At 37.7% G+C, this 21,423-nt stretch overlaps 1 protein-coding gene across 10 annotated transcripts in view; it reads left to right on the forward strand.

Annotated features, from left to right (window-relative positions):
• Nucleotides 1-21,423, forward strand: part of TNKS (tankyrase) — a 221,797-nt gene that overhangs the window by 65,916 nt on the left and 134,458 nt on the right. For all 10 annotated transcript variants that reach the window (XR_008913059.1, XM_056803482.1, XM_056803484.1 and 7 more), the window contains one exon: nucleotides 6,471-6,566. Coding sequence is in view for 9 of the 10 variants with exons in the window: in XM_056803482.1 (XP_056659460.1) it covers nucleotides 6,471-6,566 (96 nt within the window). In the remaining variant the exon portion in view is untranslated. The remainder of the gene's footprint in view (nucleotides 1-6,470; nucleotides 6,567-21,423) is intronic.

Raw genomic sequence — 21,423 nt, forward strand, 5'->3', positions numbered from 1 at the left:
TAAGTTTTGGAAGCGGATTTTCTGGGCTTCTTTGGCATCTTGAAACATTAGCAGGAGTTTCACAAGATCTTAAAGGTATAGTGGGACTTATCAGTGAGTCTCACAGAAATGAAGTGATAGGTCTCCAAAGCCATGTGGCTAGTTTGTGGTACTTAGGAGTAGAATTTGGAATGATGATAGCAGCCAAAGTATGTTTTTTAGGTGCCAATGATGAGAAGTCAGAATGGTTAGCAATTGCCATGCTCTCCTTCTCCAGGCTCAGAGAGTCATGCTTTCATATGCCTAAACAGAAAGCCAAGTGCACCTTTCCATTCTCTGTGTCTTGCAAGCATCTTGGAGCCTGTGGCCAGATACTATGATGGGGAGAGCTTGGACACAATTGCTGGGTTTCTGGCTCTTGTAGGATAGAGAGGAGTAGGGTGCTTGAAAGTTTCCTCTCAATTTGTAGCAATGAGAATACATAATGCATATCAGGTATTTATATTCCAAATCATAACTGTAGCAAAATTACAGTTTTGAAGTAGCCACCAAAATAAATTTTTGGTCTGGGGTCACTGCAACATGAGGAACTGTATTGTGGGGTCACGGCATTAGTAAGGTTGAGAACCACTGTCTTAGAGGATCCATTGACAGGATTTCATTGAGGTATTCTGCTCTGCCCTGGCATTGCTCACCTATTTTGTTTTTGTATGTAAAATAGCGCTAAAGCAAAACGGATCTCAGTTGCATCCACTGCCTCATTGTTGAATTGATTCTGTGTTGGTTTTTAATCCACTTTGCTATCCATATCCACTTCTGTTTTATGGATGAGTTCATCCCATTCACATTCACAATTATGATTACCATCTGTGTATTCCCTATCATTTTAATTTCCTCTTTTAATCCTGCCCTTTCTCCTTTCACTCTTTCCCTCCACACCTGTGTTTTGCTTTTATTCAGTCCCCCTTTCCTCCCCCCTTATTTTACTCCCCTTCTCACCACCTCCTTTCTTATTACCTTCCTATTTCTCTTTAGGGTCTTTTAATTCCCTCACCCCACACACACTTTTCCCTCTCATATTATTCTGCTCCCCATACTCCAATTCCTTATTCCTCTTCTACTGGGAGTTCAGAGAGGGAAGACAGATTTATTGGGGTATAGAATCCTATCTTACCCTATAGAGAAGTAGAAGTAGTCTTTTTTTCCCTATTTTTTTTTTACATATCACCCTAAACAGCTTAATACTACATCCTCTGCCTATGTATATTTATTCAATATACTATGATAGTGATAACAATTTTTAAGAGTTAACAGATATCATTTTTTCCATATAGGAATGTAACCAATTTGACCTTACGGAAACCCTTAAATTTTTTCTCTTATTTACCTTTTTATGCTTCTCTTGAATTTTGTATTTGGACATCAAATTTTTGGTTTAATTCTGGCCTTTTCTTCAGGAATTCTTGGAAATCTTCTATTATAAAATGCCCATACTTTCCCCTTAAAGTATATATTCAATTTTGATGGGTAGTGATTCTTGGTTGTAGACACAGTTCTCTTGCCTTCCGTAATGCCATAACCCAAGCCTTGCGGTTCTTCAGTATGGAAGCTGCCAGATGCTCTGTAATCGGGACCGGGGCTCCATGATATCTGAATTGTTTCTTTCTGGCCACTTGCAATATTTTCTTCTTGGCCTGGAAGCTCTTCAACTTGGCTATCACATTCCTGGCAGTGGTCATTTGGGGATTTATTGTAGGAGATGATCTGTGGATTCTTTCATTGTATATTTTGCCCTCTTGTTCAAGAATATCAGCAGTTTTCTTGGATAATTTCTTGTAATATGACATCTAGGAAGTCCAATAATTCTCAAATTGTCTCTTGGATATATTTTCTAGGGCAGTTGATTTTTTAATGAGATATTTCATGTTGTCTTCTATCTTCATTTTAAAAAAATTGTTTCATTATTTCTTGACGTCTCATGCTGTTTACTCATTTTCCTGCTTGAGGATCGGGAGTCTTGCAAGTTGTTGGTCATTTCTATCTTAGCTTCTGGCTCACAGAGTTTTTGCCTTGGAGCTATCTTCACTGCCCTGTCAGAGGTCCAAGTGAGCCCAGTAATGTGGAGTTATGAACCTTACCTACAGGGCCTGGGATTTGCAGGAGTAGATCTGAGGTTTTTGTTTTTGTTTTTTGTTGGTGTAGACGGCTTCACAGTGTTTTACCTGAGGCTATGTTCAATGCCACTGCCATTGCTGCTGCTGCTGCAGAGACCCAAGTGAGTCCAGTACTGTTGAGCTCCGAATCTCATAGCCAGGGCTGGAGCCTTTGGGGGTAGGTCTGCAGTGCTTTTTTGTTAGTGTAACCCATGTCCTAGAATCTCAGGGTTGCCCAGGTCCTGGCTCTATGTCTGGCATGGTGATTGGTGGGATGGTTGGCCTGTGCTCTTCCTTGTGCAGTTTTGCTCCCTTATATCATGGAAATCCACTCTTTCTACCTACCTTTCATGTATTTAGTGGAAGAGCTCCCTTGCTTAACCTGCTTTGACTTTTCTCTTTTTGAGATGCTTTTTAAAGATCAGTTTGGAAGGATATTCAGAGCAGTTTCAGGATTTCCCTGCTACTATGCTGCCATCTTGATGGCTCCCTGATTCTGTGCTGGAAAAGGTTGAGGCTCAGTGTATTTTTGTTTCTGGTAAATTGAGCTAAAGGGACTTTCTAAAGACATCCTAAAGACACAGAACATTCAATAGGGATGGGGGTGGGGTGGGGTGGTCAGACAGACTCTTTCAGAGTAGCAGAGTAGGTTGAGGGCTTTTGCCAAACAGAAGAAGTGAGTTTCTATTATTTTCAAGGGAAAAAGTATACATTGAAAATCTTTTTTCTACCTATTCAGTTCATGAAGTACTGTGCACAGTACTAAGGAGGTGGCAGATTCCTTAGATGTTGCCTCATTCATTTCAGTGATAAGGAAATAAAAGTGTTAGCAGATTCCTTTGACTCTTGTGCCCTTAGTTTTTCATAGCATGAGAAAATTGGAAATTTAGAGGGGACCTTAGAGCCATACAGTGCAGCCCCCTTGCAAAGGAACTCCTCCAATGACAACCCCTATCTGCTGGAGGAGCCTGCCACTACCAGAGGAGGCATCTGGGCCATGTAGGGCCAGCTCTTATGATCAGGACATTATTATTGCTGGCATCAACCCCAAATTGGCCTTTCTGTAGTCTGCCCCTGGAGCCAGACAGGACCATTTAGTTACTCTTCCCTGACAGTCCTTCAAATTCCTGTTGTCTCACAGGTTGATACAGTGCTCATTTCAGGTGTCTTCTCTTAAGCTCAATGTGCCTAGGTCTAGCTTCAGCTGGTTCTCCTATGTGAAGACAGTAAGTTCATGGGTGGTGGACACTTCAGCTGGTCAATGTCCTTTATTTCATGTCAGTGGTGTCCAGAAATGAACCCAGACCTCTAGGTGAGGTTCATTAAGGACAAAGTGGATCTGATGGGTCTTCCTGTACCTAGCATCTATGTTCCTCATTGTAAAAATTAAATTTAGTCTCTAGTAATAGAACTATTATATTTTATGAGGTTTATTAAAGATTATTAGAAATCCAGGAATAAAGAAATACAAAATAAGAAAACCACATGCCTAGGGCTGATTAGCCCATTCATAGCTTACAACATCTTGCAATGGCTGAGCAGAGAGAATGTGAGCATAGAAGAGGGCGAGGTAGGCATTACTGCCAGTTTAAATACTAATTGTGATCTTGCCCAGGTGGAGACTCAGGTGAGATTATAGGGAATTCTGGGAAATACCAAGTACCTCTGGGGATTGAGGTCTAGGGTTCAAATCTCCATTTTACATCATGCAGTCTTTTCTTGTTAGTTGCCATATTGCATGGCTGACTCATAGTAAGCTTGCGTCCTACTTAGACTCCCAGATCTTTTTCAGAATAGCTGCCTCCTAGGCCTTCTCCATCTTACACTTGTAGAGTTGATTTTTTTTTTTAACCAAGTATAATACTTTTTATCAGTATCAACGGTTTCCTTTTTTGTCCTAGTTATGTGTATTTTTTTTTAGCCCTTTCTGTCTTAGAATCTATGCTATCAGTTCTAAGGCAGAAGACCAGTAAGGGTTAGGCAGTTGGGGTTAAGTAACTTGCTCAGGGTTACACAGGAAGGAAGTATCTGAGTCCAGATTTCGAATCCAGGACCTTGACTCTCTAGGCCTGGCAATCTATTCTGAGCATCTAGCTGCCCCTACATTCTTAATAATAACAAAGGAAAAATGATGATCATGTATCCATTTGGTATGATTCTGCTAAGTAATTTAAAGAATTTTTTTCAAGTTTTAAAAATTATTTTCAGTTACAAATTCTCTTTTTCTATCCCTCCCCCATCCACTGAGAAGTCAAGAAATTTGAAAAAATACTTTTCTATAATCTCAGTCCATCAGTCCTCTATCTGGAAGTAGATAGTATTTTATTTTATTTTTTATCGTGAGACCTTTGGATTTGTGGTAGATCATTGGGTTGACCAGTTACCAGTTAAGTCTTTCACAGTTGGATATTGTTTCAATATTGTATTAGTGTAGTTATTGTCCTTCTGATTCTGCTCATTTCACTTTGCCTCAGTTCATGTAGGTCTTTTCAGATTTTTCTGAAGCCATTGTTCTAATTTCTTACAGCACAATAGTATTCCTTCACGATCTTATACTCCAGTTTATTCAGCCATTCCTTAATAAGTGAGCATCTCAGTTTTCATTAATTTGCTTCCTTTTAAAAAGGACTGATTGCTACAAATATTTTTGTACATATGGGCCCTTTGCCTTTGATCCCCTTGCAATATAGGCCTGGTAGTGATAATTCACATTTTTTAGTGTATGTTGGTTTGCTTTGATTCTCCCATTTTGAGGATATTGCTGTAAAAAGATATTAATTCCTTTCCTTTGGAAAGCAGTGTTCCTCCAATCCTGCTGATTCTCATTGTATTCTTTTCATATATTACATGATCTTTAGATTATGACATGCATCCTGGTCTATGAGAAGTGATGGTGGTATGTTTGCTCAGTGCCTGTATTGTCTTTCTTCATTTGGTGTTACTTCAAAGCTCTCTGTATGCATACATTGAATCTAGTAATATTGAGAGAAAAGGGAAGTTTTTCTCCATTGCCCTTAGAGAGAGGGTGATGTTTTAGAGTAGTGGTATAGGCTAGTAAATAGAGCATGGAATTTGTTGTCAAGAAGACTGGGACCTGGGTTTGGACTTGGATATTTGCTGATTGTATGACCCTGGGCAAGGCCCTGCATTCTGGAATTTCATGTTCCTCATCTATAAAATGAGGGTAACAGTTAGATAATAACAGTAACTAGGATGTTGTGAAGATCAAATGAATATAAGTGAAATGTTTGACTAATGTTTTTGTTTTGTTTTGTTTTGTTTAAATCCTTACTTTCTGGCTTAGTATCAATTCTTAGTATCTTAGTATCAAATCCAGAAGAGCAGCAAGAGTTGGGTGTTGGGTTTAGGTGACTTGCCCAGGTTCTTCTGATTCTAGGCCTAGTGCTCTATCCTACTACCTAGCTGCCCCAAAGCTTGACTAATCTTAAAATGCTTTTGAAATGTGAGTTATTATTCCTACTCCTAGCAGTAATACTTTGCCTTCATTTCTCTCTTTTGCTTGTAACTGGACTGTGTTTCCTTGAGGTGGCCTTTGATAACTTCTTTTTAGACAGAAAGAATTGTTCCTTTTTGAGGAATAAAATGTTATATCTGGATTTTACTTGACTTATTTTTAGGGGAACCTCCACATCTAACAATTTCCCATAGTTGCTTCTCATTGGGTGTGCAATTAAGTATGAGGCTCTTCTTTAGCCTAACTTTACAGTAATTGGATTTCTGTACATACACATTTTTGAAAGAAAGAATATTTGAGAAGGTGGCTACCCTTTAACAGCCAGGTTGCAGGGACTGAGTAGCATCTAGTTCTCTGTCTGTTAAACTTGTTGGACACAGGCCAGTGTGTTATGTCAAGTTTCATTTGCAAACCTTGAACCACTAAAAGGCCCATTCCATGTTACGACTGTTGTAGGGGGAGGAAGTGTTTGGAAATGGAGCAGCTTCAGCAGAGGTAACAAAGCTAGAGCAGGCTCCCAGAGAGAGAGAGAGCAGATTGCCCAGCATGAGGCAGGCTTACTCTTCAGTGTAGCTTGTCCAGCTGTGGGGAGATAAGAGACCCACAAAAGGTGGGCAGAACAGCATCTCCTGCCGGGGTGTTTGCCATGACCAATCATGTGATCTCACTGTACCACAAGTTGCCAACTTAGCCTCCCTCTAGAGAGGAATCTTTGCTGCAGTGCTTTCTGTAAAAGAGAGAAAGAAGGAGAAAAAAAGACTGTGCAATGTATGTGTTTGCCTACACCATGCCGAGGAGACACTTAACAGTCCATAATGTGTGTGTCCCTGAGGTAAGAGACTGTTTCTGCTTTCCCTGCACAGTTCTGCTGCAGCACGGAGCTGATCCAAACATTCGCAACACTGATGGGAAATCGGCCCTGGACCTGGCAGACCCTTCAGCAAAAGCTGTCCTCACAGGTAAGAGGTTTGGGGACTGCCTGCCAGACTGCTAGAGGGGCTCTTGGAGGGAGGCTGCTGGGCAGGGGCAGCATGTCTTTTTGGTTAGATTTCATTTTCTTTCACTGTGCAGAGATATGTCCTTATTCATCATCTGTTTTTTCCTGATCATTTTGAAGGGTTATCAGTCATTAATTGTTGTGGCGTTGCAGCACAGATTGCTTCTTCCACTTATTTCTGAGCATTATGACATTAGGCAACGATGTCATTCATTATTCACTGTGTTTTCTTTGGTTTGGATTTCCATCTGTCTTCCCCCTTTTCTCCTGGATTCTTTTTTAAGACCTTCACTGTTGAGCAAGCAAGGACATTTGATTTAGTATAAAAGTAGTTTTGATAGGGAAAACAACCTGCTGCCCTGCTACCTAGGATGATTAATTAAAAGTGAACATAAATGTTTCTATTAGTCCAATGCTACCTACTCCCCCTACCCCCTTCCTCATTCATTCTTATATCTTCTGTACTGTTTATCATTGTCCCATAATGCATAATTTAAATTCAGAGCATGGCATAATCTTTATATGCTCTGAGTTCATCAAAAGTAGTATTTTAAATAGAGATTTTATTAAGAGAAATGATTAACTGGGGGGAAAAAAGAGGTCTTGAGTTAAAACTCTAGTCAAATACAAAACACAAAATAAGCCTGAGACATTTGAACTTTAGCAGTTGTTTTCACTCCCCAAATACTGCATTGGCTCTGTTTTTGTTTTTCTTCTTAGCTTCTGAGTTCTTCTCCTGCCTTTACCCTCTTCTACTTGGACCAGGCCTTTTACTTGGGCTCTTGTGCCATTGCAGTGCTGGCAACATTGTTTTAGATGGTGTGAAATGAAACAGCTTTAATTCCCTTTTGAATTTATCCCTTTAGAAGAAATTAAGTCTTTGTTTTTGAAAAGTTGAGCATGTGCTGTGTGTCCTTAACCAAGAAGCTCAACTGACTAGCCTGGTCAGTGTAGAAAGCTTCCTTTGAAAATGCATGAGTTTGATGCCTTGCATCAAAACGTAGCCTCCTACTAGGAGAAAATTAAGATAATCTTTGCTAAATCAGAGCAGGATCATTTTTTTCCAACTAAGTAGAGATTGGATGATAAAAGTGATGAATCCATTTTATGTATGTTTTTAAAAACTGCTTAATTGTTGTAGTAAGCTAGAAGGGATTTAAATAAAATGTAAAATTTTAAGTAGTAGTGAATCTCAGATATGTAGCCTCTTCAGGCATACATTAAGTTCTGACCTTAAGGAAATCCTGGAGTTTTTGAATGTTGTTTTGCTGATTGTGTGATCTAAAAGGGAGAACTATCTCTCAAAACTGTAGTCTTCTGTGACCCAAGAGACCGTGTGACCCAGAATGGAGAACCATATTCCATAGCTATAGAATCTTTTTTTTTTTTAACCCTTACCTTCCATCTTAGAATCAATTCTCTGTATGGGTTCCAAAGCAAAAGATTGGAAAAGCTAGGCAATGGTAGTTAAATGACTTGCCCAGGGTCACACAACTAGGAAGTGTCTCGAGGACAGATTTGAACCACTGAGCCTCCTAGCTCCCCCTAGAGTCTTACCATCAATAATGACTGTGGCTTTCTGCCTTCTTAGGCAAGTAAGTACCCACATTCTGGCCTTTTCCCAAGTTTCCTTCATCTCTCCTTCTTTCCTTCTCTTACCATATTAAATGAAATTATTCTGGTTTATGCCAATTCTTTTAAGTTATGCTTGTTTTGACTAACTTTTTCCTTGTGCCTTTTTCTTTTTGACTCCTTATCATGACATTGTAAAGAAAGCAGGATTAGAAGTAAATCTAGAACATGCTGTAATGGGGGGGGGGGGGTGAGGGTCCTTCAGTAAGGAGAAACAGTAGTCATGTTTGTGAGATTTGCATTCTGGAGTAGAGGTAGTCAGACATGTCTACAGCTCCCTCTGCTATAGCCCAAACTAGATTAAAATGCAATTAGAAAGTATTTCATGAAGTAAATAAGGAAAGTTACAACAAAACTAGATAATATCTATTAGATACCATCTAATAAATAATGTCTAGTAGAATATATCTGGTAAAATTAAGTCAATGTTTGGTCCACAAGGATCCTCATGGATATGCCACCATCAGTGGATCCAGAATGCTTTTCAGTGATGACGGTAAATCCTGCTGGGTTGCTTATTTGATGGAAGTTGGTTTTTGGGAAATTGGCAGCTTGGTTTTTAGGCCTGTGCTCTATAGGTACTTCAGAGTATATATAGGATGAGAGAAATTATATGTACAGAGTAATTAAGTTTATTATGATGGAAAGCATACTAGTAATGAACTATGTAGTCTCCTGATTATCGACAAATCCAAAGTATTTTAGAATGTAGATGTTTTCTCTCATCAGCCCATCTTTTCCCATGAAGTATATCATTCTTTTCTCTTTATGCAATATCTTTCCACAAGTACCATTGTTAAGACTAAACCAAAAACATTCATATAAATATGAATTTTCCATATTCTGAACAGAATGCCTTAGTTTAGGTTTACTTTAGTTTATTTTTAAATTTTATAACCTAATTTGATGTAAATTGAAATTCTGGTACTTCTGATGTACATTGCCAATTTACATTTTAATATTAAGTTTTTCCCATTGAAAGCTCACTAAAATATTTTAATGCTTATATTAAGACAGCTAGGTGGCCCAGTGGATAGGACTCTTGCCCTGGAGTCAGAAAGACCTGTGTTCAAATCCAACCTCAAACACTTAGTAGCTGTGTAACCTTACTTTCAGCTTCCTCAAAGGTGAAAGAGGATGATAATATGACCTACCTCTGAGGGATTTTGTGAGGACTAAAAGAGATATTTGCAAAGTGCTTGGCACATTTAATAAATGATTGTTTCCTTCCCTTTTTTATGTCAAATGATCTTTCACCATTATTACGAGGGTCTTATTATTTATTTATATTTTTTGGCATTAGCTAAAAATGTATGATAGTAGGTATGCTCTCCTTAAAGAAAAATTACAATGTAGAGCTCTTCTGTCATTATCAGCTGGTATTTAGTAAGCATCTATTATGTGCCAGTCATGTGCCAAGCCCAGAGAATACATTCAGTTATTGGTGTAAGGTCGTTTTTTTCAGTGTGTCCAACTCTATGACACCACCCCCACCCCAATTTGGCATTTTCTTGGCAGAGATACTAGAGTGGTTTGCTGTTTCCTTCTTTAACCCAATTTTGCACATGAGGGAAACTGAGGCAAACAGTGTTGAGTGACTTGCCCAGGATCATAGATTTGAGGCCAGATTTGAACTCTGGGAGATGAATCTTCCTGGCACTCTATCCACTGTACCACCTGGCTGCCATTGAGGATACATATAGAAAGACAAAAAAAAGTTCCTGTTTTCAAGGAGTTTCCTGTCAAATGAAGGAAGACAACATACAAGCAACCATTTCCCAAACAAGTTATACACAGGCCAGTTGGATAATCTTAGGGAGAAAGCATAAACATTAAGGGGAAATCAGGAAAGGCTTCTTGCCAGGTGGGATTTTATCTAAATTTGGTGAGGAGATGAGAGTGTCCCAAGAATGGTAGATGGTGAGAATTCCCAGAGTCAGAAAATGGATGCAGTACAGCCTTGGAAAGGAGGAATGTGTAAGAAACTGGAGAGGTATGAGGAAGATTCTGAAAGGCTTTAAAAATCAAACAGGGATTGTATATTTGATCATGGAGATAATAGGGAGTTATTGGAGTTAGGATGATTGACATAATCGGGCCTGTGCTTAAGAAAGATCATGTTGACAGCTGAGTGGAGGATGGACTGGAAATAGAATAATCAATGGACTTCTTGTATAGAAAGATTCTGAATAGAGCATTTATGAAGTCTGCCAAACAGAATGGTATTTCTCTAATATCCCTAGTTAACTCTTTCTTAAAAAAAAAATTGCCTTTACCTTCCGTCTTAGAATCAATACTGTGTATTGGTTCCAAGGCAAAAGAGCAGTAAGGGCTAGGTAACAGGGATTGAGTGATTTGCCCAGGGTCACACAAGTAGGAAGTATCTGAGACCAGATTTGAACCCAAGACCCTACCATCTCCATCCACTGAGCCATTTAGCTGGAAAAGCTAATATATAATGGAATTTTGGTAAACATCCTACTGTGATGTTCGGGTTCTTGAAGGCTTTGCTAGTCACGTGGAAGCTTTTAGAGATCCTGCCTTACTGGTGTGAAATAAAATCTAGTGACAGCCAACTAGTGTGCTCCATGAGGGCCAGCCTCTCCTTTGGTGATGAATTGTTGTCCATGGAAACCCTTGACAAAGACATGTGCCAAATGCTTCCCCTCTCCTCCATGGCCCTTTTGAGCACTGAGATGCTTCTTGAGATGGTGAAAAAGAGAATAGTGCTTGGGTAGAACTGTCTGTAAATGTTAATCAGTTGTTCCTCAATTATGCAAAATCTTTCTACAATGAAATAAGGAGATTGCAGCTAGATAAAAGGATGGTGCAATTAAAGGAGTCAGTGAACTTGTTTCTGTTGTCAATCAATGCAAAGACACCAAAAGATATTATTTCATGAGACACTTGATTGTATTATGCATGCCATAAAGTTGGCCCTTGGTAAATGTTTGTTGGAATTGAATTGAACGGACACAGGACAAGCCTAGTGAATGAAAAGAACCTCCATGGAATCCAGACTAGGAGAGGCCTTTGAACTGGAAAACCTTAGAACTTGCCCATGTGTTTGTGTCTTTAGGAAACATGCTTTTGGGTGAAAATGAATAGGTTCCAGAATTTAATAGGGAAAGTGAATGACCAATATTGGCATCGTCTTTCAGATGTATACTGTTAATGATGCCAAGCTTCTCCCCAAAAGCCATTTTGAAAAAAATAACTATTCTTTTGGTGACAGTGCATGGCCATGATTATGGAATGTCATGGCCTCTGAGGAATCAAAACTTCATGGGTCTTCTTTCAGTACACTGTATACACAGTATACAGCAGAATATCACAATGAGCCAACATAATTTGGCATTTAGGATATTGTGACTATATTACAATCTAATGGATTTAAAAATTAATCCTATCTTTTATGATTATTAATTGTATGTTATAAATAGTATAAGGGCACTGGGCCTAGGAGAAAAACTTATCTTCCTGAGCTCAGTTCAGGCCTCAGACATACTTAACTAGCTGTGAGCTGGAGAAGGAAATGGCAATCCACTCAGATATCTTTGCCAGGAAAACCTCAAATGGGGTTAGGAAGAGCCAGATATGACTGAAAGGCCTGAACAACAATTACAAATATAAATCATACAAACATGTTTGCCTACCAATTCTGGGTGTATGCAGATGATTTTAGTGAAAGCTGAGAATGGTGATTTCTATATCTATTTTGAGAGTTTGCAAATACAACATTTTTTTCTTCAACTATACATAATTGCATTAGGCTAAAGAAATCTTGGTAATTCTGTGAAAGCACTTTCTATGAAGTACACGGTTGGGAGAAAAAGACATAATTGTCATTTAGCCCAAAATTACAAAAGCAGATAGTTTCATGCTCTCCAGACATTTTTAAAAGAAAACTTCTCCAAGAAAATGTAGTTATTTTTAAAAACCTTTAGCTGAAATGTCAATTCAAGATAAATTTGATATCTGTTTCTTTAATCATTTCAGTGATTATTTTTCTATACAGTTTATAGTTTTTTCATATCTCTTAAAGTGTAGGATCCAGATGAGACCTCAGGCTAAATAAATACTGATTAGTTCTTGATTTTCATATAATCTTTTTGATACATACATAAAACACCTACTTTGTGCAACTCATGTGTAGAGGTTAGAGACTTGGCCTTGGAATCAGTAAGGGGTGGGTGGCTCAGTGGATTGAGAGCCAAGCCCAGAGACAGGTGACCTCAGACACTTCTTAGCTCTGTGACCCTGGGCAAGTCACTTAAACCCTATAACCAATAACCCAGGATTGATTTCAAGATAGAGGGTAAGAGTTTTAGGGGAGAAAAAAAAAGAGAAAAGAAAATACTATGTTCTTGTCTTGCCTTTGTATATACAGTAGGGCCCCTGTGTCTGCCGGGGTGGGGCCAAGGGGACGGTGGTAGAGATACATTCCAAGATCTTCATTAGATGGCTGAAACTGAGGAAAAAAATGAATATCTGCCAACCCCCATATGTGTGTGCACTCTCTCCTTGCTCTGCCCAAGGCTCCCTCACCTCCAAAAACAGAACCAAAAAAATGAAAGTGGAAGCAGAAGAGATTGCTGTGGAGACACACTGCTGCTGGAGATGAACTTCCAGTGCAGAGTGGATAGACTCTCAGCACTTGGGGATGACGGTGGATAGTTGAAACTATGGAAACTGAAATTTTGGATAAAGGAGCCCTACTTACTGTATTTGTAACCACTCAGTATTCCAGGCAATTCTCTAATACTTGGTTATAGGATTTGCTGAGCCCCATTTATGGAAGGAGTTTCTACAATGTGCTATAGATTTTTGAGAAGGTAAAGCCCTAAGTCAGGCCTTACCCTTGTTCTTAAAGAGCATGAGGGAGTTGTTCAAGTTCCACTTTTTCTTCCTTATTAAGATGACTTCTAGGTATGTTGGCCTATCTCTCCTTATATAGGCTTTTCCCATCTTGTTGTCTGTACAATTGGTTTTTATTCTTGGTTAAGGATGTTTCCCTATTTAACATCTTTTTAGTTAAGACTGTTTTAATTTATTAAGGCTACTTTGAATTCCCAAATGCTCAAAGGAATCTCATTAATCTGATTTGGGAGTCTCCTAGGCAATGCAAGTTATAGACCACCTATACTCCATGCCTATTTTTCTTTGTCTACTCTAGTCCATGCTTTACCAGATATTTGCTACAAGAGGTGGACTCAGTATACTGAAGGCCTTCTTTCTTATTTTTAGAAGGCAGCTAAGGAGGAAATCATCAGTGTCGGTGCTTAGATAGACCCAAGTCAGGAAGATCCTTGGAGTTCAGATTCAACCTCAGACATTTACTAGTTGTGTGACCTTGGTCAAGTCATTTAAACTGAATGTTTCCTTAATTGTGCAATGGGGATAATGATGGTACCTATCTCCCAGGGTTGCTATGAGAACCAAATGAGATGGGAATTGTAAGGTACTCTAGCAGAGTGCCTGGTGCACTGTAGATGCTATAGCAACATTAGCAGTAATAAAATATTGACATAATTAATAGATTTGATTGTATTTTTATTGATTTAACTATTCTAAATTAAGTTATTTTAATTGATATTATATTGTGCCTATCCTAAGGTGCTAGATATAAATGCTCGTTATTATAATCATAACTGACTAAAAGATATAGAGAAAATGAGACCCCATTGTACTTAATGTCTGGATTTTCAAAAGCATTCCATTGAGCTTTGACTATGCTTAGCTCATCACCCTTCTTCTTCTTTGGAGTGTCTCTTTTGTTGTATGTGGTGACTTTTTTGTGCCCATTGAACTTTCCATCACTCTGTTCTCATCTTTAATGCTTCAAAGATGGCAGAGGGTTGAGGATACTGTCTGCTTTTAATAACACAAAGTACAAGAATCCCTTCTACATCATGATTTCCCCTATAGTGGTTTCGATGTATCACAGCTTCCCAAAAGAAATTAAATGATAATTTTTAGGGAGTCTTGTGGAAGCCTGCAGATACCCATAAAGGCCAGTAGACAACACAGAAAAAGTTTAGAAACTATATACCCTATGACCAAATACTTAACCCAAATTATGCAATAAGGTACTGTTAAACACTTCCTAAAAGAAAAAGAAAAAATTCACTTCTCTGGCATGAAGGAAGGTCAAAAAATTTGATGTGGATTTTTCAGATTGTGAGGATGCTATATCTAACCCCAATAAAAAGGAAGAGATGCCTGTATTTTAATATGTGAACCTCTTTATTGTTCTATCTTGTCATTTTCCCTCTCTTTGGTATTTTTAATCTAAAGCCTTAAAAATATTGGTAAAGCAGCCTTATATAACCAGTTGGCTGATTCTTTGTGAAAAAGGTTAAGATTTATCTTAATTTAAATGTATTTATTAAATAATTTAAAAACAGGTCAGAGAAAGAAAAGTCACCAGCCACACGTGGCTGGTTATTCCCTTTGCAAGCCAACCCCCTTAGCCAGCATTTGCCTGTGCTGGCACTCTTAGTTGCCTTCTCTGAGCCAGCTGCACAGCCACACTACAGGCCAGTGTTCTCCTAGTCTCTCCATGATTCCAAGGCAAAAGAGGCCTACTTGCTTTCCTAAAGTTCCCATTATGCCACTTGTGACATCATGTTTCTGAGTCCCTGATTTTTCAAACTCTGACCACAATCTGGATCAGAGGCTGGTCTTCCAGATGCCAGGAGTCACATGGGACAAGAGGCAAGCTTCATGTTATTTCCCCACTATCATAAGTAGTTTGCTGACAGATAATTCAGCAGAGAATAGACTATTTTCAAACCCAATATGAAAGTTTCCCCTTTTAAACTTTAAAGTCAGTCTTAGGATACCAAGAAAAAGGTTACAGGATTACAGAATTTTTCACATTACTAATAATATTCAGTATGAACCCAACTGAAGAATTGACAAACCTATCCTTGGTGCTGTTCATTTGTGTCTGACTCTTCCAGACCCCATTTGGAGTTTTCTTGGCAAACATACTGGAGTGATTTGCCATTTACTTCTCCAGCACATTTTACATATGAGGGAAACTGAGGTGAATAGAGTTAAATGACTTGCCCAAGATCACATAGATAGCAAGTGTCTGAGGCTTGGGATGGAACTCTATATGGCACCACCTAACTACCTGAACTATCCTTAATGTTATTATATTATTTCTATAAAAAGAAAAGGTAGTTTGGCTATAGGGTTATAAAGATTCAATCAAGTTAAACATTTAATTATTGAGTTCCATTGGGGCAGTTCTTCCTGGCAATTTAATTTGCTAAAACCTTGGAAAATGATAAAAACTAAAAGTTGTATTTATGCCCTATACATTTTGGAAAACAATGACAAAGTTTATATATTGAGATAGGAAATTTTTTTAAAGTTTGTTTCAAATTAAATAAAACTTCCATTTATGTCAGAAATTTGCATTTTAAAATATTTGCTAATGAAATTAAACCATAAAATTATATGGTTCATTTGTAGCTATGAACATTATGCCTCTAGATTCTTGAGAAAACCTACTGTAAGGAGGAAAAGGGGGTTATTTATAAAAATTGGATTGGATTATTTAAGAATAATTTATTTACGAAATATAGAAAGACTGAAGAAAATCAGAGAGAGTATAGGGTAAGTTATCTAGCCTAAGCACTAAGAAATTTACTTCATGCCCCTGGCTCAACCCAGGCAGGGACAGTTAGTCCTTAGCCTGAGAGACCTTGGCAAAGTCAAGGACCTGGGGATGTTTCTCTCAAGAGGTAGGTCTCTCCTGAAGCTAGTCTCTTCAGAAAATCCAGGAAAGCAGTTGGCTCTTTTCACTCACCATGTGTCAGTCCAAAGGAAGAGATTCAATTCAAGGACAGTCTCACCAACAGTCTCGGGTCCAGTCAGCAGATTCTTCACCAGCCTATAGCTTGAACTCAGAAGAAATCAAAGTCCTCTCTAAAGATCTCAGACGATTCTCCCATGTGAATCTCAGATGAATCTCCTCCAGAGGAAGTTGTAACTCTCTTTTAAAGACATTTTCTTTTGTGTCTCTTCCTGTGCCTTCCTCTAATTTTTATGTCTACCAATCACAGTTGTAGCTTTGCTTAGGGCAGGGCAGTCAGTTTGATTCTGATTTGTCACTCACTATTGCACACATAGGTCACAGACCTCCCCACTTAAATTTAGTCTTCATACTACCTTTGGAAGTATATGCTTTATTAATTTAAAACTGAGCTTGACATTATCCTTGAAACCTTCGGTCTTTTGAATCCCTATTCATTTGGCCGGTAGGTCTTAATTTTTCATAGCATGAATAAAACTTTCATTGTCGGCAGCAACACCCCTTTGTCCTTAGCCACAGCTAAGGAGTTGCTTATGATTTCCTTCCTTTTGCAAATGGGCTGAAGTAAAGACAGACTGTTCTGAGCTGATAGAGAACCCTAATGGCTTATGCTTGTGGTCATCTCCTGTTAGAATCTAAGCTTCTTGAGAGCAAGGATTATCTTGCTTTCTGTCCTCACTGTTTAGCCTACTGCCTTCCACATAGTCGGAGATGTCTCTCTTTGCCACTACCCTGTGGCGCTTAGTAACTGATGAGTTGACTATCTCTGGAGAAGATTCTTGAAGAACATAATGATTGGGGGGGAGGGGGTTAGTCTTTTTTTTTTTTCCATTTCCAGTTTTATTAGGCATCTTTAACAGTCACACAAAAAGATCATGCTCTGCATTCAAACAGTAGACTTTCTTTTTATTTTTACAAAAAGCCTATTCATTGCATATTTATAAGTCTTTGTAGACAAAATGGAAAAACATGCACAACATTAACTCCCAAGGCTGAGAAAAAGAATATTGTGGCCTGTTAAATAAGAAAGCCTCAAACCAGAGCCTATTAGCTTCTGAAACATTAAATGTTTTAAAATACAAACATTTATTAGAGTTTTCCATTTAGGCATGTTTGTCCCCACAACTTAAAGTACAGGTTTTAAATGTCCTCATATACTGACATAATTTAGTTGTGTTTGCACGGCTTGTGTGTGTGTATGTGTGTGTGTGTGTGTGTGTGTGTGTGTGTGTTTAGTCGACCATTTAAAACAAGATGCTGTGCACGGATCATTTTACTTTTGCCATACCTTTAATATGCCCAATAATTTAAAGTGTAACATTCCAATTTTACCAATGTTTGCTTTCAGATGAACATTATTAATATGAAAATTAATATATATTATGTATATTATATTTATAATACAAAATATTAAAATTAATAGTAATAGTAATTTCACATTTTCTAGCTTAATTGGGAATATGTTTGAACTGGTTTGAAAGGTTTTGTGTGCATGTGTGTGTATTTAAATTCTAAAAATTGCTTCTAAAATTTATGGGGATTAGTCTTAAACATTTGGAAAATCCTGAGGAGTATCTGTGTAATGGTGTCAAATGCTTTTTAAATAATTGACCCAGACGGCAGAGTGATAATATTTCTTCTATGTTCTTAGATTGGGAGTCAAGTCAGCAATCAGTATTTATTTGAGTGTCTGACTTCTCATAGTTAAGCAGTCAAGGTTTTATTGGCTGAAGTATGCAGATTTAATTTTCACTTTATCAACTAGCAGGAAAAGTGTTTCTATACCAGGCCCATATTTTTTGAGCTGGCTGCTGTTCATAGTTTTGGGAGTCATTTCTTCCATAATTGCTATGAGAACTGTAAAAGTTAAAATTAAATCTCAATAATAAAAATATTATATTTTAGGAGATTTATTAATGATCATTAGAAATAAAGGAATAAAAGGGATACAAAATAAAGACCCCATGCCCATGACTGATCATCCTGTTGAAAATCCTACTCACCACCATTGAGCCAAGATGCCAAAGAGGGTGGGATCCTCCATGTCCCTGCCTAATATCCCCTGTCTATGGGAAGTATATAATGACAAGAAGTTAGTGGGCTCCCGGGAAATGTAGTTCTTTTTTACATTTTCTTTTTAGATTTTCAATTCTACAGAACCAAGTAGTCATTAATAATGATACGTGAGTGGGGTTGGCCTTGCTGAAGATCTTAATGGAGAGTCTAGATGACCTTTCATCTAGGATAGAGAGGAAATCCTTGTTCAAATGGGCAATAGGTTAAGTGATCTCTTCTAAATTGGAGATTTTTTGATTAGGGAAAGAACAGCTATGACACTTTAGGGGATAGTCCTTTGCTGTAGTACCACCCTACTGTCTAAACAAGTATTTGGAACTGTGTACTTTCAGTCCCCACAACCTTCTTAGAACTTCTCCTTGATCTCTAATTTAAAAGAAAAGCATTTTTTGTGGAGATTGTGAGCTATTCAATTAGAAAAGCCTTACTCTGCCTATATTAGGTAAGGTACAACAGGAAATTTCCTTTGTGATTATTGTCCTTTAATTTTTTTTTTAACTTTGAGACCAAGTTAAGGCAGATGTGGAAAGATGTACATAGTAAAAGCCAAAACAAGGGAGAATGTATTGTCATGTGTTTCTATGAGGACACTGAGGATATGAGAATTTGGGAAGCGAATGATTTTTTTTTTCTATTTACTAATAACAAAGATGTTTGCATGAACATAAAATTATTTGTGGTCTCCCACCACCACTGTTTGTCCACAGATAAGTACAGAAATCATTTTGTTTGCAATCATTAGTAGTTTTTAGGCAATTTAAATTTTACCAATTAAATCAAGTTTTAAGAAATTTTCATTATGAGAATTTTTTGATTCATTTGTCTTGCCCTAATAACTGTATGATTCTCAGAAAATCAGGACACTAATACCTTGTTAGTAGGACTGTGACCTGATACAAACAATCTAAATAGCTATATGAACCATGCCCAAAGGACCATAAAGCTATGTACACTCTTTTTGACCCAGCAGTAATACCACTTTTAGGTCTGTATCTCAAAAAGGTCAAAGATAAGGAAAAAGGACCTACCTGTACCAAAATGTTATTAGCAGCTCTTTTTGTAGTGGCAAAGAATTGGAAATTGAGGGGGGCTATTCATCACTTGGGAATGACTGAACAAGTTGTGGTAAATGCTTGTAATGGAATGCTATTGTTACATAAGAAATGACAAACAGGATAAGTTCAGAAAAACCCGGAAAGATTTATATGAACTGATGCAAAGTAAAGTGAGCAGAACCAGATCAGTGCCTTCTGTTATGGGCATGAACATTATGGAAATGTGTATTGCATGAAAGCACTTGTATAACCTATATCCATGATGGCAAAGGTGTTCCATGCATGCCCTGGTGGCACAGAGGGGGCTGCTCCATTTCCTCTTCCTACAGTGCCCGAGGACATTTTTTGCGTTCTCTGCTCCTCTATCTAGCTGCCTAAAGTGAGCCTTCCTTCCTCTGCTGTCTGGGATAATGTAGGGGGCTCACGGGCAGCTAGAAATTGCAGTTTGGGCACCTGATCTTTAAAAGGTTTGCCATTGCTGATCAAGTGGGGGAAGTGAGGAGGGAGGGAGGGAAGGAGAGAATGAATCCAAATCTAAATGGAATGTCAGAAAACAATTGTCAAAAATTGTTTCTATATGTAATTGAAAAAAAATTTAAGAGGAAAAAAATTGATTCTGATGTTGACAGTGGGCCCTCTGAGACTAGGATCCTATGGTTCTGTGATATAAAGCTATGAATTCTTCTAGTTCTCTTGGCTTCTTGTTATCATGAGTGTTAACTTTGAGAAGCACAAAACCTCTCAACCCTCTCTCTTCTTCCCCTATTCAGGTTGTTTTTCTATTTAGAGTCATTTTTTGACATTTCATAAAACAATACATCAAGAAATAATGAAAGAAAATAAAACAAAATAGAAGAAAATGTGAAATATTTCAGCAGAAAACAACTGACCTGGAAAACAGATTGAACAGAAATTATTGAAGTATCTGAAAGCTATGATAAAAAAAATTAGACATCTATTTCAAGAAATTATAAAGGAAAACTACCCCAACATCTTAGATCTACAGGGTAAAATAGAAATGGAAGATATCCACCAATCACTTCCTAAAAGAGATTCCCAAATGAAAATTTCCCAAAATATAGACAAATTCCAAATTCCTTGGTCAAAGAGAAAATATTGCAAGCATCCAGATAGAAACTATTTGGATATTGTGAAGCAACAGTCAGGATCACATAAGATTAAGCAGCTTCCACATTAAAGTAGTAGAGGGCTTAGAATATTATATTCTAGAAGGCAAAGGAGCTGGAATCTGGAAGGCAAAGAAGCTGGAATTACAATCAAGAATAACCTACCTACCAAAACTGAGATTAATCCTTGGGGGGGGGGGGGATTGGCTAGTAAAATAGAGGACTTTTAAGCATTCATGATAAAAAGATGAGAGTTGAATAGAAAATGTGACGTCCAAATATGACCCAAGAGAGAAGCATTAAGAGGTAAATATAAAAGGAGAAAGAGAGAGAGAGAGAGAGAGATGGGGGGGGGGATACTTTTAGTTGTGTTGTAAATTGTCAAGTATTCTGGAAAAAAATTTGGACCAAAACTGTTTACCGTGTATTCCAATGAGATTAGAGGAAAAGAGCCTAAATGTACAAAAATAGTTACAGGAACTCTTGTTGCCTTGACAAAGAATTGGAAACAGAAGATACCTATCAACTAGGAAATGGCTGAAGGAGTTCTGTATATGATTGTGATGGAATACTATTGTGTTATAAGAAATGATGAGAAGGGAGACAATTTGGATAATATTACTTTGGCAAACTTGTGCGCAAATTTATTGCATGTAATTGGTAAAAAATTTAAAACAAAAAACAAAAAAAAGAAATGATGGGAAATGGTTTCAGAAAAACCTGGGAAGATCTGTATGAAGTGAGCAGAAGTGGGAGATCATTGTACACAGTAACAACAATATTGTAAAGATGATTGACTGTGAAAATTTTAGCAGCTCTCATTAACACAATGATCCAAGACAGTTTAGGACTCATAATGAAATTCCACTTCCAGAGAGAGAACTAGTGAACTCTGAGTGCAAATTGAAGTATAATTTTCTCTTTCTCTTTTTCTTTTTGGCAACATAGTTAGTATGGAAATAATGTTTTGCATGATTTTACATGTATAATGGTTTTCATATTGCTTGCCTTCTCATTAGTTGGGGAGAAGCTCGAGGGAGAATTTGGAATTTGAAAAATCTTGTAAATGTTAAAAATAAGTAATAAAAAAATAAAAATTGG

Source organism: Monodelphis domestica, chromosome 6, assembly GCF_027887165.1.
Source record: "Monodelphis domestica isolate mMonDom1 chromosome 6, mMonDom1.pri, whole genome shotgun sequence".
NCBI lineage: Eukaryota > Metazoa > Chordata > Mammalia > Didelphimorphia > Didelphidae > Monodelphis > Monodelphis domestica.